Below are 18820 nucleotides of genomic sequence, written 5' to 3' on the forward strand. Positions count from 1 at the left end.
GAGGGTGAACCTGTTGTGCCCCTGTGGCAAGATGTTCTGCTCCTGGACTAGCTGAGTGGTTCTATCCTCTACCCTCTCTGTAGGGATTGCAGCTGCAGGGTTACACCCCAGGCCTGTATGCCAGGCCTGAGCTGAGCCTGGAGGGGACAAGGTGGAGTAGGGGGGAGAGGCAGCTCTCCCACACACTTCACTGGGACTGGGCTAGGACTGGGTCTGGGGGTTCCCGGAACGTGGCAGAAATTCCTACTGGGTGCTAGGGGTGGGGGAGGTGCTGCGGAGTGGTGGAGGGCATCCCAAGGGGGTTGAAAAGGGTCTCACCCACGCTGCGCCTAGGCTGGGACCAGTAATAGGTCCCACAGGCGCAGGATCGACAGAAGCTCTCCCACCCATTCACCAGACCTGGGCTAGGACTGGGTCTGGGGGTTCCCGGAACGAGGCAGAAATTTCTACTGAGCAGGCGAGGCAGGGGAGGTGCTGCGGAGTAGTGGGGGGCATCCCAAGGGGGTGTAAGAGGGTCTCACCCACGCTGTGCCTGGGCTGGGATCAGTAGTAGGTCCCGCCGGCACAGGGTAGCCCAAAGCTCCATTGGTTGATTTTTGGATACTGAACCAACCTTTCATTCCTGGGATAAATTTCATTTGGTCATTACATATTGCTGGATTTGCTTTGCTAATATTTCAATGAGGATTTTTGAGTCTGTAGTTTAGAGGGAATATTGATCCCTTGCTTTCTTATTTGTGATGTTTTTGGTTGGTTTTGATATCACAATATGTCTTAGTTATTTTCTTTGTTGCTAGGACAAATTACTGACTCCTACAACTTAATGGAGGAGGGACTTGTTTTGGCTCACAGTTTGTAGAGGTTTCAGTCCATAGTTAGTTGCTCCAAGGCAGAGCAGTATTTTGGAAGGGCCTTGGGCAGAGAACTGCTTCTGCATGACGTATTCTGGAAGCTGAGCCACCAAGGGAGGAGCCAGATTGAGAAGGAAGAGGAACCTTTCCAGCCACTTCCCCCATGACCCACACTTTCAGCTAGATTCCACCTCCTAATAGCAAGTCATCTGTGAGCCATCATAATCCAGTCACCTTCTAAAAGCTCTACCTTTTATGCATGTGAGGCTTTTGGAGCATCTCAATATAAATCATAATGGAAAAATACTGGCTTTATAGAATAAGTTACAAGTCTGTCTCTTATTTTTTGGAAGAGTTTGTGAACCTTGGTATTAATTCATCTTTGGACATTTTGTAAAATTCACCAGTGAGCGCATCTGCCCCTGCAGCATTTTGTGGGGGTGGTTTTATTAACTCCGTCTCTTGTTACAGGTTTATTCAGATTTTCTCTTTCTTTTCTCTCTCTCTCTCTCTCTCTCTCTCTCTCTCTCTCTCTCTCTCTCTCGTATTTTGTGCAGGGTCTCACTATGCAGCTTGAACTTGTAGTGATCCTCCTGTTCTCAGCCTCCCCAGCACTGGGATTACAGGCCTTCGCCCACCATGCCCAGACTCAGACACCAGCTTGGCATGCCCGGGAGCAGGGCTGGTGCAGCGTGTGGTACCAGGGATTGGATCTTGGCCCCTGCGCGTGCCTAAGCAGGCACTTAGTCCACTGAGCTATCTCTCTAGCTCTAGATTTTTCTCTTCCTAAAAGAGACAGCTTGATACTGTGTGTCTTTTTAGGAGTTTGTCCATTATATCTAGCCATATAATTTGTTGGCCGTGCAGTTACTTGTATTGTAATCCTTTTTGTTTTTGTTAGCTTGGTAGTAATGACCCTTTTCATTCATTTAGTAACTCAATTTTTTTTTCTTTTCCACTTGGTTGGTGTAAAGATTTGCAACTTAACTTTAAAAAATTTTTTTTTAAATTTTTATATTAACTTTTGGTTTCATTAAGTTTCTGTATGAATTTGATAGTCTCTGTTTCCTGTTTCTTCTCTAATCTTTATTTTTTCTCTTTTTTTCCTTTTCTTTTCCTTTTCTCCCCTTCAGTGTATGGGTTGCATCCACGGCTCCACACGTGGTAGGCAAACCCTCTCTGACTGAGCTATATCACTGGCCCTAATGTTTATTATTTCATTTGTTGTTTAGAGTATTTATGTCAGTGTTCCACCAAGGTTACTTTCCATGGATGTCATGAACAAAAAGTAGTGATTATGGTGGCAGAGCGTTATTTAAAGTGTTAAATACCAGTCTTGTTCTACTTCATGCTTTCCAACTTCTCACTTTTTTTTTTTTTTTGGGTGGAACTGGGGATTGAACACAGGCCCTTGTGCTTGCCAGGCAAGCGCTGATCCTACTGAGCCATCTCCCCGGCCCCATCTCACATTTTTTATATGCATGTGTATTACTTCAGTTAATTAGCATTCATGAATGACTGAATTACTAAAGTAGCTTCTTTGGGGCTAAGAAAAAGTTGATGAACACACTATTAACAGGCATTTACTTAATGGATCCCTGTATTTTTAGAATCTAGCTTTCATCTCATATGCAGATCAGCTTATCTAAATATTTGAAATGGAATCCCAGTGCTACTTTTTTCCCTTTTCTATTTTTTAAGTGCAGACAAATACACGCGCACGCGCACACACACACACACACACGAGCAACCATGTCACTATGTTAGTCAGGCTAGTCTCAGGCCTTCTGAGTGCTGGATACTATTGGTACATGCCACCATGCTGAGCATAAGTGTAATAAAATTTAAAGACTACTTGCAAATCTTTTGGTTGTTTGTTTTTGGTACCAGAAATTGAACTCATGTCCGTGTGCCTGCAAAGCAGATGCTGCAGGTGCTGTGCCTCTGAGCTGTATCCCCAGCTAAGCCCTAGCCCAGGCCACTCACAGATCTTACATGAACAGTTTCGTCTGTTCTCACAGTTGCATACTGTTGTGGAACTCGCACCCCTTTCAAATGTAGAACCACTTCAGTCATCCCAGAGGTGCTCTCCTGTCCTACCTGCCATCATTATGAGCTCTCTTGTCCCTATGTGTCTTAATCTTTTCTCTTTAGATTACCTTTGCCTTTTCTGTATCTACATGTAAGTAGACTTAAAGGCTATGAACTTCTTTTTCTGACTTCTTGTACTTTACATTTTCATCCATGTCATTAGTTGTAGTAGCAGTTCATTTCTTCTTATTGAGGTATGATATTGCATTATATGAATATTCCTAATTTGTTTATACCTCATTCTGTTGATGGAGTGTTGTGTTGTTTCCTCTTATAATTCTAGTACAAATATTTGTGTGGCCATAGGTCTTCAGTTTTCTTAAATAAAAACTGGAAAGTGAGATCTCATGATCATGTGTCTGATAATATTATGTTGTTTTAAACATATTTCCTAGTTGTACACTGATAGAATAATAAGTTGTTTTTTGTGTATTAACTTTGTGTTCTTTGGTTGAATTTTTTCTTTGTGCATTAAAGTTTGTTTGTTTGTTTCCTTTTGGTGGAATGAGGGATTGAACTCAGGCCCTTGCACTTGCCAGGCAAGCGCTTATTCTACTGAGCCATCTCCCCGGCCTCTGGGCATTAAAGTTTTGCATTTAAGTCTTTCTAATTTTTTTCTAGAAATTTAATTATGCAGCTTGGTGTAGTTTTCTTTGTATATATTCTTCTTGAGGTTTTGCAAACTTTTGGGATTTATGGGAGTAAAATTTCATCAGATTGGGAAAAATTGTTATTATTTCTTCAGATTTTGTTTTGTTTTCTATGCTGGCAGTTAAACCCAGAGCTTCACATGTGTTAGGTAAGCACTTTACTATGGGTTACAATCTATCTGTTTTTCTCCTTCCTTTTTATACTTCTTCCTTTGCCCAGTAGGTCCTTAAAGCTCTATTTACTTGTTATAGTTTGTGTGTGTGTGTGTGTGTGTGTGTGTGTGTGTGTGTGTGTGTGTGTGTTTGTGCTTTGGTTTTGCTTTGTGATATATTTTCTGTTTCAATGTTCTCCAGTCTAGAGATATTCTTTCTACTGCACTGTCTAATAATGCCATTAAACCCATTCATTAAGCTTACTTCACATAGTAAAATTTTCAGTTCAAGAATTTTCATTTAGTTCTTTTTAAGTTTCATGTCTTATAGTAAGTTTCCCAACAAGTCTCTCATTGTGTTTATATTTTCTTTTAACTCTTTGAACACAGTCTAAGTGGGCATGGTGGCACACTTCTGTAATCCCAGTCGTTAGAAGACTGAGGCAGAAGGATCATTGTAAATTTGATAAAGTGAGCTCAAGGCCAGCCTGAACTATGTAGTGAGACCCTGTCTCAAAAAGACAAAAACAAACAAACATAATCTGTATAGTAAGTAAAACCCTTTTATGCTTATTCCAATATCTCTTTAATTTCCAGGTCTGATCTTTCCTTAAGGATGAAAATTTTCTGCTTCTTAGCATAGTTATCATTTTATTTCCTATGCATTGTAGATGCTGTATTTTTCTTAAGAAGGGTTTTATTTTGAATTTTACTTTATAGATCATCTTGATTTAAACTTTAAGATAAGCCTAAAATTGGAATTTTCCTTCTTAAAAATCCTTTTCTTAAACCTTTCTAGGATTAAATTTAATGCCTTGAATAAGAATCTCTGATTTGGGGGCTGGGGAGTTAGCTCAGTAGAATAAGAACTTGCTGGCAAGTGCAAGGACCTGAGTTCAATCCCCAGTTCTGCACAAAAAAAAAGTTCCTTCCTTCCCGGGCTAGAAGCCAATCAGTCTTCTCCTGTGTGAGAAATGACTGGTGGCCTGAGCTCAGTAAGAATCTCTGATCTGTTGGATTGGAATTTGAATAATTTCTATATGACTTGCAAATTATCATTCAGTTCCCAGCCCGCTGATGGTTGCTCTTTGTGAGACTTCAAAGAAGTTTTGCCTGGCATCTGGGTGACAGTATTCGGCCAAAGATTCAGGGGATGTTTATTGAAATTTTTAGAGCTCATTCTTGAAGCACACATCTCTGTTCTGTGGTATTTTGCTCTGCAAATTCCATCTCCTTTTGACCCTGAACTCTGATCCTTTTTGCTTCATCTCAGTAAGCCTTGCTTTGTTTGATTTCTGCCTCTCTGTGCTGCAGTCCTGAAAGGGCCTGAAGGCTGATTGGTTGAAACCCCTTAGCTTTTCCCTTCTCTCCGGGATCACACGCTCATACTGCCTGTTGTCCACATGTCCAAAATAGTTGTTTCATGTATTTTTGTCAAGTCTGTAGCTTTTTATGATGAGAGGGCTAGGGTTTTGTTTGTTTGTTTGTTTGTTTGTTTTTGTTTTTGTTTTTTCCCCAGTATGGGGGCTGAATTCAGAGCCTTACGCTTACTAGGCAGATGCTTATGCTGCTGAGCTATATCCCTAACCCAAGAAGGCTACTTTGGTGCTGACTTTTGTCTTGTCTGGAAGGGAGATTCAGTACCACTTCATTTTTTGATTCATAGGTATGGAATTAGGAACAGGTATAGAAATACATTTGGTTGATGAAAAAGTAGTAACACTGGAGAACACTCTTCAGTCTTTCTCTGTTATCTGATGAAGAAGGATGGTAAAAGGCAAAGCCTTTTAAAAATATAGAAACCAGTGTGCTGTATTCCTTGGATTTGTAAGAAATCAATGTGTTTTATGAATTATGCTGTAAAGTTTCAAATCTGAATTTGAAAATAAACTCTTAAGAAATTACCAAATCAGTAGTATAATAGTTATATTATTGCTTGACTAATTTTTGAAATGTTTATGAATTATATGTTACTTTTGGTTTAATTTTATGTTTTACCTTAAATGTACCTTATTCAAAATTGTGATTTTTAAGACCATATATTGGACTATTGTATTTTTGGTTTCAGCAGTTATTTCCCAATGAGAATACTCTATAACTGGCTCTGTCATTTCAGAATGCTGAGGCTTGGAACAATTTATCAACTTCCTATATCCGATTAAAACAAAAGTAAGTACATCAGAGAAATATGAAGAACCGTGCTTCCAAAATTAATGAATGATTAATTTCTCCAACTGAATATTGAAGCATTGTGTTTTATGCTATCCCCCCCCCCCATTTACATCCTTGTATGAATTAGAACAACTTACAGGATTCCTTGAATTCTAAGTGGGCAGGTTATTTCTTAAAAACATTTAAGATATAAGGAAATAGGGGCCAAGGGAGAAGGGTCTGAGTTCAATCCCTGGTTCCACCAAAACAAAAACCAAAAACATATATATGTGTGTGTGTGTGTGTGTGTGTGTGTGTGTGTGTGTGTGTGTGTGTGTGTATGAATGAAATAAAAGTATTTATTTGGTGTTTAGGTTTTGCATAGTAATTTTCATTACATGATAAAAGGAAGCATGTTTTTAGTTGGCCAGCTCCATTTTATTAATTGCTTTGTACTAGACATAACAGAAAATTCTAAATAACTATGAATCAGTATATTTAGGAATTATAGCTTAAAAATAAAATACTATGTCACATTATTTTAAAAATTGGTTAGTGATATAAGCTATATGTGGCAAATATCAAATGAGAAGACAAAGGGGGCTACAGTAATAGTAGGTGATATTTGTAGAGCACTTGGTATGTGTCAGGCACTCATTGAGCCCTGTCAGGATCTCAGAAGAGCGATGTCTGGTCCTGGCTCAGAAATACTAATGTCGGACCCAAACTGAATTTGAAGGGTAGGAATGGAGGACAAATGAGAAGTCTTTTAGGCCAGGGAGACAATGTGACCAAATATAGAATGACAGAAGGGAATGAATTATTTTAGAAGGTAAGAGGTAATATAGTCCAGCTACTGCGTAATGTGAGCCTCATGGTGAGAGAGAAGATTGGAAAGGTAAGTTTGGGTCAAATTGCTGTGTGTTTTGATTTTCTAACAAGTAGAGATCATCTTGTTGGTAATAGAAAGCTAGAGATTTTGGCTAATGTGTGAGGAAAGAAGTTTTGTGGGTTTTTTTTTTTTTTTTTTTTTTTTTTAATGGAAGAATTATCTGGTAGCAGTGTGTTAAGCAAACTAGAGAGGAAACTGGAGGCTGGGAAACCATTTAGGAGACAGCTGTTATAACAATCCAGGCATGAGATAACTGAAGTGGAAAAAGAAAGGGCAGATGCCAAACAGTTTATAAAGGGGACAACTGACTGGCTTATTGACTGGCTACAAAAAGCAGGGGAAAGGGAAGCGACAACTACTCTTGCCCAAGTTTTAACATGTTAACTAATGGATATATTTCCATTTTTATTTGGCCTTATTTAAAAATTTAATTTGTCTTTGTGGAGTCACAAGATATTTCTGGAGACATTGAAATCATGAAATGCTTCCTCTGTTCTTGGATGATAATCTACATAAATAAAGTACTATTTGTTCTAGAGTTTCTTCAGAAAATAATATTATGGTTTTGATTGCAGCTGATTATATTGAACTCACTGGAGACCTCTGGTTTGAAGGCAGTGAGTAGGAGAAATCCCCATCATAGTTATAGAGTGATTGTAATGAGTTTTTCCAGTTACTAAGGTAATTTTGTATGTAGTACAGCTCTTGATATCATCTGTTTTGACTTCTAGATCACTAATCTTTGGAATTTGGTGTAGACAATTCTTGCGTATTGTTCTTAAGACTCTATTGCCTTTCTGCTCCTTCATGAATAACTTTGTATATAAAATTAGATTTGCAAGGTCAGAGGTAAATCATTGCATTGTTCTAGTCTTTACTCTTTCTTTTCTTTACTACTGCTCTGGACATAGCTAATTTTTGGCTCATGAAATTGTTATTTCAGAGATAAATCATTACTGCTCTTCTCAAACAATCATATTCATGCCCTAAAAATGGCCTACTTAACTATCTTGTTTAGGCTTATCATCACAGGGTTCTTCACTGAAGTGCTGCTTTCACTGTTACATCTCATTTCCCCAGGCATCCTGTCCAATCCCCAGGAAAGTTGTCCATTTTGGATATTGTATAACTATCATAGTGCAATATCTGTACCATGCTGGGTTTGATAAGTGAATCCTGACAGGGAGCCTATAAAAAGGCATTCTGAACAAATAATCCCAGCTCTTGGAAGTAAACAGGCAGATCACTATGAGTCTGATCTAATAGTGAGACCCTGAATACCCTGTAGACCCCTAAAATATAATAAATAAATAAAAATAAAAATAAAACAAAAAATAGATAATTTATTTCTAAAATTTTGAGGCAAGGAGTTTGTGTCTAGAAGGTAGACATACAGGAGAAAGGATAATCCTCACAGTGTGAATTGTTGCTTGTTACTTTTCAAAATGATAATCTCATTTCTATCCTTCTGTAAATAAGAGAATTTAGTATACCACAGTTGAAGGCAGTTGCTGTTACATGTGGTGGTAAGGAGTAAAGTAGGGAATTCCTATATGATTTGTGTTTGAATTTTGAAGTGTTCATTCTTTTGAACTCCCTTCATTTTACAAGAGGGGATCTAGTTAGGGTTAACAGGTGGGAAACTCTAAAAATGCTTGGCTTTACATTTACTATGAGTGACAAGTGTAGCTGGTTATAAAATTTGGGCTTACAGTTATTTTTACTCATCACTTTAAGAGAAGTATCCTCTTCCATCATCTTGTTATTGATGAAATATTTTCTATTCTGTAATTGTTATTTCTTTGTAGGTTTAGAGTATGTGTTGTGTAGTTTCATATAATATGTCTGTGTTATTTGGTCTGGAAAATGCTCATCTGTTATCTTTTACATATAGTATCCTGTGAATTTTTGCATTTTTTTGTTCTAGAATTTCTTACCTCATTTGCTCCTGTCTCCTGTTTTTTATTTTTTAATCCAAATTCCCTGTTAACTCATTATCTTCCAATTCACCAGTTTTCTCTTCTGACTATATGCAGTCTAGTTCTAGTTAGCTGTTGAGTTTTGTTTTTTTTCTTTCTAAACTTTGTGGTGTGTTTTTATTTCTATTGCCTTGTTCTTGTTTCATTTTTACTTATTTTTGTTTCATAATCTCCTGTTCCTTTTAAATATGAATTATTTATTTGGCTTTTTCAGTATTCTAAACAAAATCTTCTTAAAGCTTTCATAGATTGTTTCTTTAAATTTTATTGGTAGTAAATTTATGTCATGTTGCTTAATTTTATCAATTGTCCTTCCTACTGTAGATTTTTCCCCACTGGAGCTGTTTTGTTTTGGACTTCAGTTGTGTCCCACTTTTTGTCTTGTCTTACAGTTGTGCCTGCTTGGCCATTGTGGGTTCATGTCTGAAACTTGCATGGGCCTTCTGGGTTGATAGTATGCTTGACACTCAGTTGTCACTGTAGGTATCTTACATACTAAAAGTCTGTCATTGAATTTTACAGGGAAATTTGAGGGTCTCTAAAATCTATGCATTAACATGAATGATGACGACTGATACTTGGTATTGGCATTCAGTATGCTTAGTGATGTATTCTAGTTAAAATAGTTCTAATTACACTCTTTAACATTTGACCTTCCTAGAGTAAAAGCTTTTAGAACCTTACAAGAAGCTCTCAAGTGTAACTACGAACACTGGCAAATCTGGGAAAACTACATCCTCACCAGTACTGATGTTGGAGAATTTTCAGAAGCAATTAAGGCTTATCACCGGCTCTTGGACTTAAGAGACAAGTATAAAGACGTTCAGGTAGAATATTCATATTTTGTTATTTTAATTTTTTATTTTATATTAGTCCTTGATGACATATATATTGTTTCTTTGAATCTTGCATGTGTTTTGTTAAAGGTAATATACAGAGAATTATTTTTATTAGTCAAATATTCCTAGTTACATACTACTGCTAGCATTCTAGTGTTAAATATGTCTGTCTTGTGTTTTTGGTACTGGGAGTTATACTTATGATGTTGCTCTTGCCAGGCACTGTGCCACTGAGCTACATCCCTGGTCCATAGTATTAAATGTGTCTGTGTGTCTGTACAGCTATAAATAGAACATTACCGTGGCTTAATTATGAAAATCTAACACACACACACATACACACACATACACACACACACACACATACTGTCAGATCACAAAAACTAAATAGAATGTTCTTTGCATTAATTATTACTTTGGGTAACTCATCATATTCTGCCATTTGTAATATAGTGATACTGTGGCTCGAGATGTAATTTTTTCTATGATTCTGGTCTCAAATTGAATTCGATGAGAACTGAATGAGATGATTAAGTTCATTGTTGACTTTAAGGGGGAAATTTGATTCAGTTCTTTTCCAGCTTGGTTTGCAAACAGAATTGTGGCAAGAATTGAGTTTGTGAACTGAGGTACCACTGTAGCTGGAATATATCCTTGATTCATTTATTCACTCACTTAGCGAGCATTTACTGCACCCTTTCAGATAATAAGAACAGTGTAGAAATGATGAATAATACTTTCTTTGCAATGTTAATTTTTTCAAAAAATGTAGGAACTCTGTAGCCACTGTTTTTTATACAGTGGGATGAAATAAACAAGACTTTTCAGATTTAATTATGGTTAAAGATAATATACAAACATAGGATATGTAGGAGCTTATGGGTTATGAATTTGTGACACTAGAAAATTTAACACTATGCCTTAATGCTTATAAGAATCAACATATGCTATTTATTGAATGTGGAATCAAGTAAAACCAGAAACATTAACTAATACATGTTAGTGCCTCTCTAGTGTTATGGCTTATTATCTGTACCCCAGTTATTTTAAAATACAGTTTATCTGGACATGTCTTAGAGCCCTAGCCTTTGGTTTATTTACATGCCCTTGCAAACATAGCTGTATAATTGACCATTATCTTCAGCCTCAGGATCTGTACCATTCACTTGGAAAATCTGTGGCTTCAAGTAAAGTCATACATAATACTTGGAGAAGCTGTGTTGGCTCCTTCAGTTACTATTCTTTTCTCTGTTTTTTTTTATCCTCTTCACTTCCTTCTCCCTTCCTCTTCTCTTTTTCCTCCTCTTCTAATTTCTAAATATTGTACATTCATTATAGGGAATGGATTTGAATTTTGCTGTGTAAAAGTCACTTAAAATGTGAGTGAAGGTGCAACAGAATTTAGCACCCTCAAGAGCATTCTGAGTTCCACTTGTGCAGTCCCCCACAGTCTAGCACTTGCCTTGTTCATGCGGCTGAAATTCTTCCTGAATGCAGTTCTCTTTCCTTCACATTTCTTTTCTCAGTATAGGGCATGGATGAGGCACAGAACAGATCTCAGTGTGTTGCAGACCACTGAGGATATTCTTATCTTTTGTGTATTTCACCCATGATTTGTCAGATGACCTGTTTGTATTAGGAAAGCTTTCTGAAACCTGTTCCTGAAATTTCAGGGGGAATGTAAGTAAATTGGCAATATACTTCATCTTACACTTGGAATTTATTCTGTTATTTTCTTTCATGTTTAAGAAAATGTGTGTGAAATGCAGTACAACGCTTTTCATTGAGTCGTCCCTGTTACCTCTGTTCCAGTGTTCTTTGCATCAGTGAGAAGGGGCTTCAGAAGTCCCCAAGTGGGCTGGATAAACTCAAACCCCAAGTCAGAAGGAAGTATTAAGTTCCCCTTGTTCCTGGCAAGACTGGAGAGGGAGGCTCTCCACCATGTCCGTCTGCTGTCCTGTCCCATCAGTGTTAGTGTTGGCTGCCTGACTGTGCCATCTCCTTGTCTTGGAATTGTCTCATACTATCTCTCCCATCTTGTGCCGCCGATTCCAAAGTCTACTGCTTTTCTTTGTAACATGAGTGAGATAGCTCCTCTAAAACTGTGCTTTAAGCTATACTGTCTTTCACATCTGTTAAGGATTAGGGACAGTTAACTCACTAATGTGACTCTTTGGATCCTAAGAAAATCCTGATCACTAAAAGGGTTCGTTTTATATAAAGAACCCAAATGGCTACATCTAAGCCTGTCCCTTCCTATAACAGATGGACTTGTGTGGCGTGAGGTATGTAAGCATCAGAAGAAGCATTTTGCATGTATTAACTCATGTAGTTCTCGTCACAGCTGCGCAGGATAGATTTGTGTTGTCATAAGCTATATGTGACTCTGGTTCGTATGCATGTGCTGCGCCCCACCCCCCAGCCCCATTAATGTTCTTGGTTTAGGAGAACTAATGCTATAAAGAAAAATAATGCTATAAGGAAAAATAACTATTCAAAGCTTGTTTTGAAAAGTGTTCCTTTTACATCATAAATACTTACGAAATCACTAATATTTTGCTGGTTTTAGCTGATATGAGTATGTAAAGTATGCCAGATCTTGCTGAGAGACATATTCCACACACAGGCCAAAGGGGGTGGGGTGGGGAGAAGCTACTGCTTTCTTGAAAATGATGATTTAGAATAAAATACATTTAGCCTGGATCGTTCCTATTGCTTGCAATTACAGTAGCTGAAAAGATATTGGTGAGTTTTACTTAAATTTGCTTTCATATTTGGATTTATTAGGGGAATACAGCTAGGAGCATAGCAGCTACACATACAGTTTGCCAATGTCACACTGTCATATTTAGCACCTTTAAAGGACTTTCAGGTACTCAGCTGTACAAAGAGCCTCAGTGAGGTAAGTCATCTGTCCATATCTTGCCTTCCTGTGTGAGCCTGTCATGTCACCTTTGGAAGTGTTGTGAGACTCTGATGGCACGCTTAGTGTCTGGCAGGTGTGTTAGGCATCGCTCCGTCATGGTTAGGTCCACCACAGGTAGAAAGTCAGTGTCTAGCGATAGGCTCAGGCATATCCAGCTTCTTGGGATATGCTGTCAGTATACTTTCTCTTTTTTTTTTCTCTTGGTGTCGGGGATCAAACCCAGGACCTTGTGCTCAAAGCAGGTGCTTTATCCTTGGTATACTTTTTGACAACTAAACGGTACACACAGAGACAATTGATAGGTTGCCTGGAATAGTTTTACTGGGTTTAAGATTACTTAATCTGACTTTATATGTTTTGGTAACTGTTTTGTTTTTGTTTTTTGAAACAAGGTTTCCCTATGTAGTTCAGGCTGGCCTTGAACTCTTGAATTGTTGTGATCCTCCTGTCTTGGCCTCTGGAGTGGTAGGATTATAGGTGTGTACCGCCATGCTGTTTTTGTTTTTTTTTTGTTGGAACGGGGATTGAACTCAGGCCCTTGCACTTGCCAGGCAAGCGCTTATTCTAGTGAGCTAGATCTCCCCGGCCCCATGCTGTTGGTTTTTTAAAAATTCTCTGATGTCCTTACGTTTGACACTGCCTGACTCCATTCAGTTTTAATGTACTTTAAAATTCTTTTTCTACTTTTTCTTTTGTACTGGAAATTGAACTTACAACTTCGAGCTTGCCAGGCAGGCACTGTGCCACTGAGCTATATCCCTGGCCTTCTACTTCCTTATAGCTCTAGATTATTATAGTTTTAAATTTTCTATTATAAGTGTATACAATATGTAAATTCATACTTTAATACATAGATTAAATTTGCTGCAAATAAGTTTTCTTACTAAATGATAAAGGAATAAGATATATAAACTATTATTTTTGTTCTTTTTTTTCCCATGTCCTGAATTTTGACTAACATATAGATCAGCAAAACTTAGAAATGCTTTTGTGTGGTAGTACTTTCTTATTTTCTTTCCAGAATATATACAGTGTTTTTATCTATCATAAAATTGATTTTAATGTTTGTATGTAATGAGTGTTTTTTTGTTGTTGTTGTTGTTGTTTTGTTGGTTTTCTGGTTTCCCAGGTTTCTACTATTGTAAATAGTGCCATGAATACCCTTTTGGACAAATCCTTGTGTATATCTGTTATAGTTTAGATCTACAATGTTGGGAGAAGAGGCCTAGTTGGAGGGGTGGGTCACTGAGGAATGACCTAGAAGGTCTGGTCTGGTCTGGTTGGTCATATTCTCTGTCTGCCTGTCTGTCTGTCTCTGTCTCTGTCTCTGTCTCTGTCTTCGTCTTTGTCTCTGTTTCTGTCTTTGTCTCTGTCTCTCTCTTCTTTCTTGCTTTCTTGTTCTTTCTTTCTCTTTTGAGGGCAGGCTTTTGCTATGTAGTTCAGGCTGGTCATGAACTCAATTTGTTCTCCTCTAGTTGCTGCAGGACTCTGTTGGACTTAATACCAACACGTTTGGGTCCAGCCTCTTCTGAAATCTACCCTTGCCAGACCTGTTTTCTCACTACTTTATGGTCTCATAGATCAGCTTGTACCCCCTGACCTTGGTTTTTGAGACAGAATCTCATGCTGGCCTTGAACTCATCACGTAGCTCAGGCTGGCCTTAAATTCATAGTGATCCTGCTGCCTACTGCCTCAGCCTCCTTAGTGCTGGGATTACAGGCTTGTGCCACCCTGCTCCACTGTCTCACAGATGAGCTTTGTAGAAGTTGAGAGCTTTGGGAGTCTGAGAGACATTTTCTTGCCTTGTCTTCTTGTGTTTTTAGTTTTGTTGTTTTTTTCTGTTGAGGTTATTGGGTTAGTTATACTGGAAAAGTTTGTTGCTAGTATGGTTGGAGACCTCTTTAGTGTATAGTTTTCAGTGATGCACTCTGGGAATGGCTAACTATAGATCTTTGGTCTTTCTCAGAATTGCACTACCTCCTTTTATTTAGGAGGGAAGGTGTCATTGTATTTGGCTCAGGGTCTATTCTCTGGGAATGGGCTGCAGAATTGTTAATGACACCAAGGAAATGCAGATATTGGCATACAGAGAAAGCCTTTGATAGCAACAGCGATGTCTCCTTGGCTATCAACAACAATAATAGTGTCAAAGAGAAACTACATATTGGCATACCCTAATAACCAGTAATGTACTGCGATTAATCATAGAAAAGAGATGTATAATTGTAAACACTAAGGTGAACCAAATATTGACATATAGTAAATATTTACTAAAGGAAATATCTTTATCTTTACTAAAAATAGAACACTGCCAATAATAGCCCAGAATTAATTACCTAAAGGTTCATAAAACTTAATAGTTATTCTAGTAAATTTAGAATCGGGAACTGGAGAATCAGAAAAGTAAAATTGAAAAATTAATCAGTGGAGAATGAGAAGGAGAGAAAAGTAAGATAGAGGCTTCTGCTGAGGAGTGAAAGGAAACACATAGCATTAGATAACATTAACAGAAAAGAATGAAGAAGATAAAACACAATAGCAAGGAAAAACTGAGAAAAAAGTTAGAAGTACCAAAGAGAGTCAAAAGAGAGACAGAGACAAAGACAGAGAGAGAGAGAAAAAGATGCCCCCCCCCCAAAGAAAACCCACCAAAAAACACTTCAGGAAGGGTAAATGAAAAAAATAATGAGTCAAAAATTTTTCTCTGTGTTTTTGAATGCATGGTTTCTTTCCAGGATTTGCAGCAAATCATGATTTTCTGGGGGTAGAGGGGAGGGGAGGGCTGGCTTTGCTGTCTGTGAGTTTGTGAGGTGCTCACCCGGCTCCAGGAGCCACTGGTTATACTCCCCAGACTGTGGCAACTGTTAATGCCAAGGTGTGTCTTTCCTCACATTGTTAGATGGGAAAAACAATCAGCCCACTAGTCTCTGTTGCACTCTATTGGACTTAGTATCAGCACATTCAGATCCAACCTCCTCTGGAAGCCATACTCATTCAGCATGGATTTTCCACTATGCAGAGGAGAGCAGCTGTCCTTCCCAGCCTGAGCTTAATCTTCTCAGGGAGTGTCTGTCTAGCCCACACTTTCTCTCACCCAGTCACTGTGGGAAGGTAACATTGGTAACCCTGAAGTGTATTGTTCTGTAGTTTTTTTGTGGCTCAGTCTTAAAACCCTTCCCTAATAGAGTCTGATCAAAAACTCTGGCAATATGGCAGGCCGTACTCTGGGTTATTTTTCATGTCTATCCTGCCACAAAGGAGTCACTTTCAAAGTAAAACCCATGCTGTTTTTTTAAATAGTTTTTAATAGCCAAAGGCTTTTCTTTCTTGGGGCTAGTATTGCTGGCCATATCCATTCTTTCTTCCTGGAGCTGTTGACTCTCCAGCACTTACTTTGTCTCCTGGGGCATTGGCCTTGTTCCAAAATCAGGTGGTTCAGTTGATCAGTGCCTCTGCTGCTCACTGTTGAGAAGAAATAAAACAGAGCAGGCTTGTAGTTGTGGGTGTCTGTGGCCAGGGAATAAAATTAGTAGGTACAGAGTTGGTTGGGAGGGTTGAGGACATGCACCACTCAGGTGGTGGTGGTAAGAGGTTCCTCTGTTCAACTTTAAGTGTTTTGATTTATTAAGTGTTCTTATGTAACCATTACTCCAATTTTCACCACCATAGAAAGGTGTCTTATGCCCCTTCCCATTCATTGACCCACCAATCCTTTTCCCAGTAGGCAACTACTTGCTGATTTCTGCTGCCATGGTTCAGTTTTGCTTTTCCTTGATTGTCATATAAATAGAATCATATGATATATATTACATATTGATGGTACTCTGTGTGGATTTCTCTCTCTCTCTCTCTCTCTCTCTCTCTCTCTCATACTGGACCCTGCACTTGCCAGGCAGGTGCATATTCTACTGAGCTATCTCCCTGGCCTTGTTTAGTGTTTTCTTAGCAAACAAGGGAAGGTGGTATTGATGTACAGAGGTTGCAGGTTACCAGCCAAATAAAAGCTGTAGTATTAATGATAATCTTCTATAGAGAAAAAACGTAAATATTCCAAAAATTGTTAGAACTACTAGTGAATTCTGCAAAGTAACAGCATAAGGTCAGTCAGTCTGTCTGTCTGTCTTTTTTTCTTTCTTTCTTTCATCAGGAATTGAACTCAGGACTTTGTACTTTCCAGGCAGGCACTGTATTGCTGAGCTGTATCCCTGGCCTAAGGATAGAAGTTTTTTTTTATTTGTTTGTTTTTTAAAATATATATATATATATATTTAGGCGGCTGGGGAGATGGCTCAGTGGAATAAGTGCTTCCCTGGCAAGCGCAAAGGTTTGAGTTCAATCCTCGGTTCTGAAAAAAATAAAATAAAATGAAATGAAATGAAATGAAATGAAATGAAATGAAATGAAATGAAATAAAATGAAATATATATTTAGCACAGGGTCTTAAGGGTCTTACTACATAGATCATACTTGTAGTGATCCTCCCATTTTTAACCTTCCAAGTGCTGTGATTAGAGGATCTGTGCCACCACGCCCAGTCTTAATTACCATCTCAGGGCGCCCCAGGGGCAGGGCTGGCACTACTTGTGGTTCTGGGGATCAAACCCTGGTCCCTGTGCTCTGCCTAAGCAGGCTCTTTAGTCTGCTTAGCTATCTGGCTGGGCTTCAAGGATAGAAATTTAACACACAAAAATCAGTTGTATTTCTGTACACTAGCGATAGCCAGTTTTAGAAAGAAATTATGAAAGCATTTCTGTTTGTAAGAGCATCAAAAGTAATAAAATCTTTAGGTCAGCCAAAGAATGAAAAGGTTATATGATGAAAATGATAAGACATTGCTGAAAGAAATTGAAGATGGCCTAAAAAATTGGAAACAGCCCACGTTCACAGGTTGGGAGACTTAATATTATAATGCCAATATTATAGTAGTAATCTACAGAGTTCAGTGCCATATCTTTGAAAATCCAAATCCAGTTTTTCTAAAAATAAACCCTATCCTAAAATTCATGGGGAATCTCAAAATAGGCAAAAATCTTGAAAAGGAGAAAAGCTGGAGAATTTAAACTTAAGTAAATTATGCTGGTAAGATTGGATATCTATGTGCAAAAGAATAAAGTTGGACCCTTATCTAGCACACACAAAACTTTGCCCAGCATGGTTCAGACACATAAAGTAAAGGCTAAAGGTCTAAAAGTCTTAGAAGGAATTTGAGAAAAGGCTTTAAACATTGGATTTGGCAAAGTTTTTGATGTGACACTAAAGACCCAGGCAACCAAAGAAAGACAGACATTGGACTTCATGAAAATAAAATGTGTATCAGAAAACATAATCAACAGAGTAAGAAGTTCACAGAATGGGAGCAGATATTTTCAAGTCATATATCTGATAAGGGACTAATATCCAGTATACATAGAAAACTTCTCAAATTAAAAATAACTGTAATAAAGTTCTACCCAGTTCACAAATGGACACAAGACTCAAATAAATGTTTTTCCAAAGAAATAAATGAACACCAAGCACATAAAAATGTATTTAACATCAGTGATCACTAGTGAAATGCATATCAAAACTATAAGACGATACCACCTCAACCTATTCAGATGGCTGCAATCAAAGAAATAAATTAAATAAACCTAAAATAACAAGTATTGGCAAGGTTGTGGAAAAACTGGAATGCCTATGCACTAGTTAGTGGTAATGTAACATAGTACCATTACTATGGAAAACAGTTTTAGCTTCTTTCTCAAAAAAAAAAGGTTTTTAAAAACAAAAATTGCTGTGTAGTCCAGAATATCCACTTCTGGGTAATGCCCAAAATAATTTAAAGCAAGACTACAAATAAATAGTTGCCTGTCCATATTCATATCAACATTGTTCACAGTAACAAAGGCATGGAAGTAATGCAAGTGCCCATTGGTCAGTTGATGGATGATTGATAAGCAAATGTAGTAGTATGTATATGCAATGGAATGTTTTGACCTTTGAAAGGAAGGAAATTCTGACATGTGTTATAATATTAGTGAATTTTGAGGACATTGTGCTAAGTGGAATAAGCTAATCTAAAAGACAAATACTGTATGTTTCCAGTTACATAAAGCACCAAGAGCAGTCTAAATCAGAGATCAGAAAAGTAGGATGGTGGTTAAAGCTGAGGAGAAAATGGGAGTTACTACTTAATGGAATAGGGTATCAGTTTTGCAAGATGAAAAGAGGAATGGAGATGAATGATGGTGATTATTACATAACAGAATGGATGAATTTAATACCACTGGATACTTAAGATGATAAATT

General features: G+C 37.9%; 1 protein-coding gene across 6 annotated transcripts in view; it reads left to right on the forward strand.

Moving 5' to 3' along the window:
• Ttc27 (tetratricopeptide repeat domain 27) overlaps positions 1 to 18820 on the forward strand; it is a 213366-nt gene that overhangs the window by 167025 nt on the left and 27521 nt on the right. For all 6 annotated transcript variants that reach the window (XM_023711274.1, XM_023711271.1, XM_023711272.1 and 3 more), the window contains 2 exons: positions 5861 to 5913; positions 9428 to 9593. In XM_023711274.1, the coding sequence (XP_023567042.1) occupies positions 5861 to 5913; positions 9428 to 9593 (219 nt within the window). The remainder of the gene's footprint in view (positions 1 to 5860; positions 5914 to 9427; positions 9594 to 18820) is intronic.

The sequence above is a fragment of the Octodon degus genome, unplaced genomic scaffold (genome assembly GCF_000260255.1).
Source record: "Octodon degus isolate 3935 unplaced genomic scaffold, OctDeg1.0 scaffold00020, whole genome shotgun sequence".
NCBI classification, from domain to species: domain Eukaryota; kingdom Metazoa; phylum Chordata; class Mammalia; order Rodentia; family Octodontidae; genus Octodon; species Octodon degus.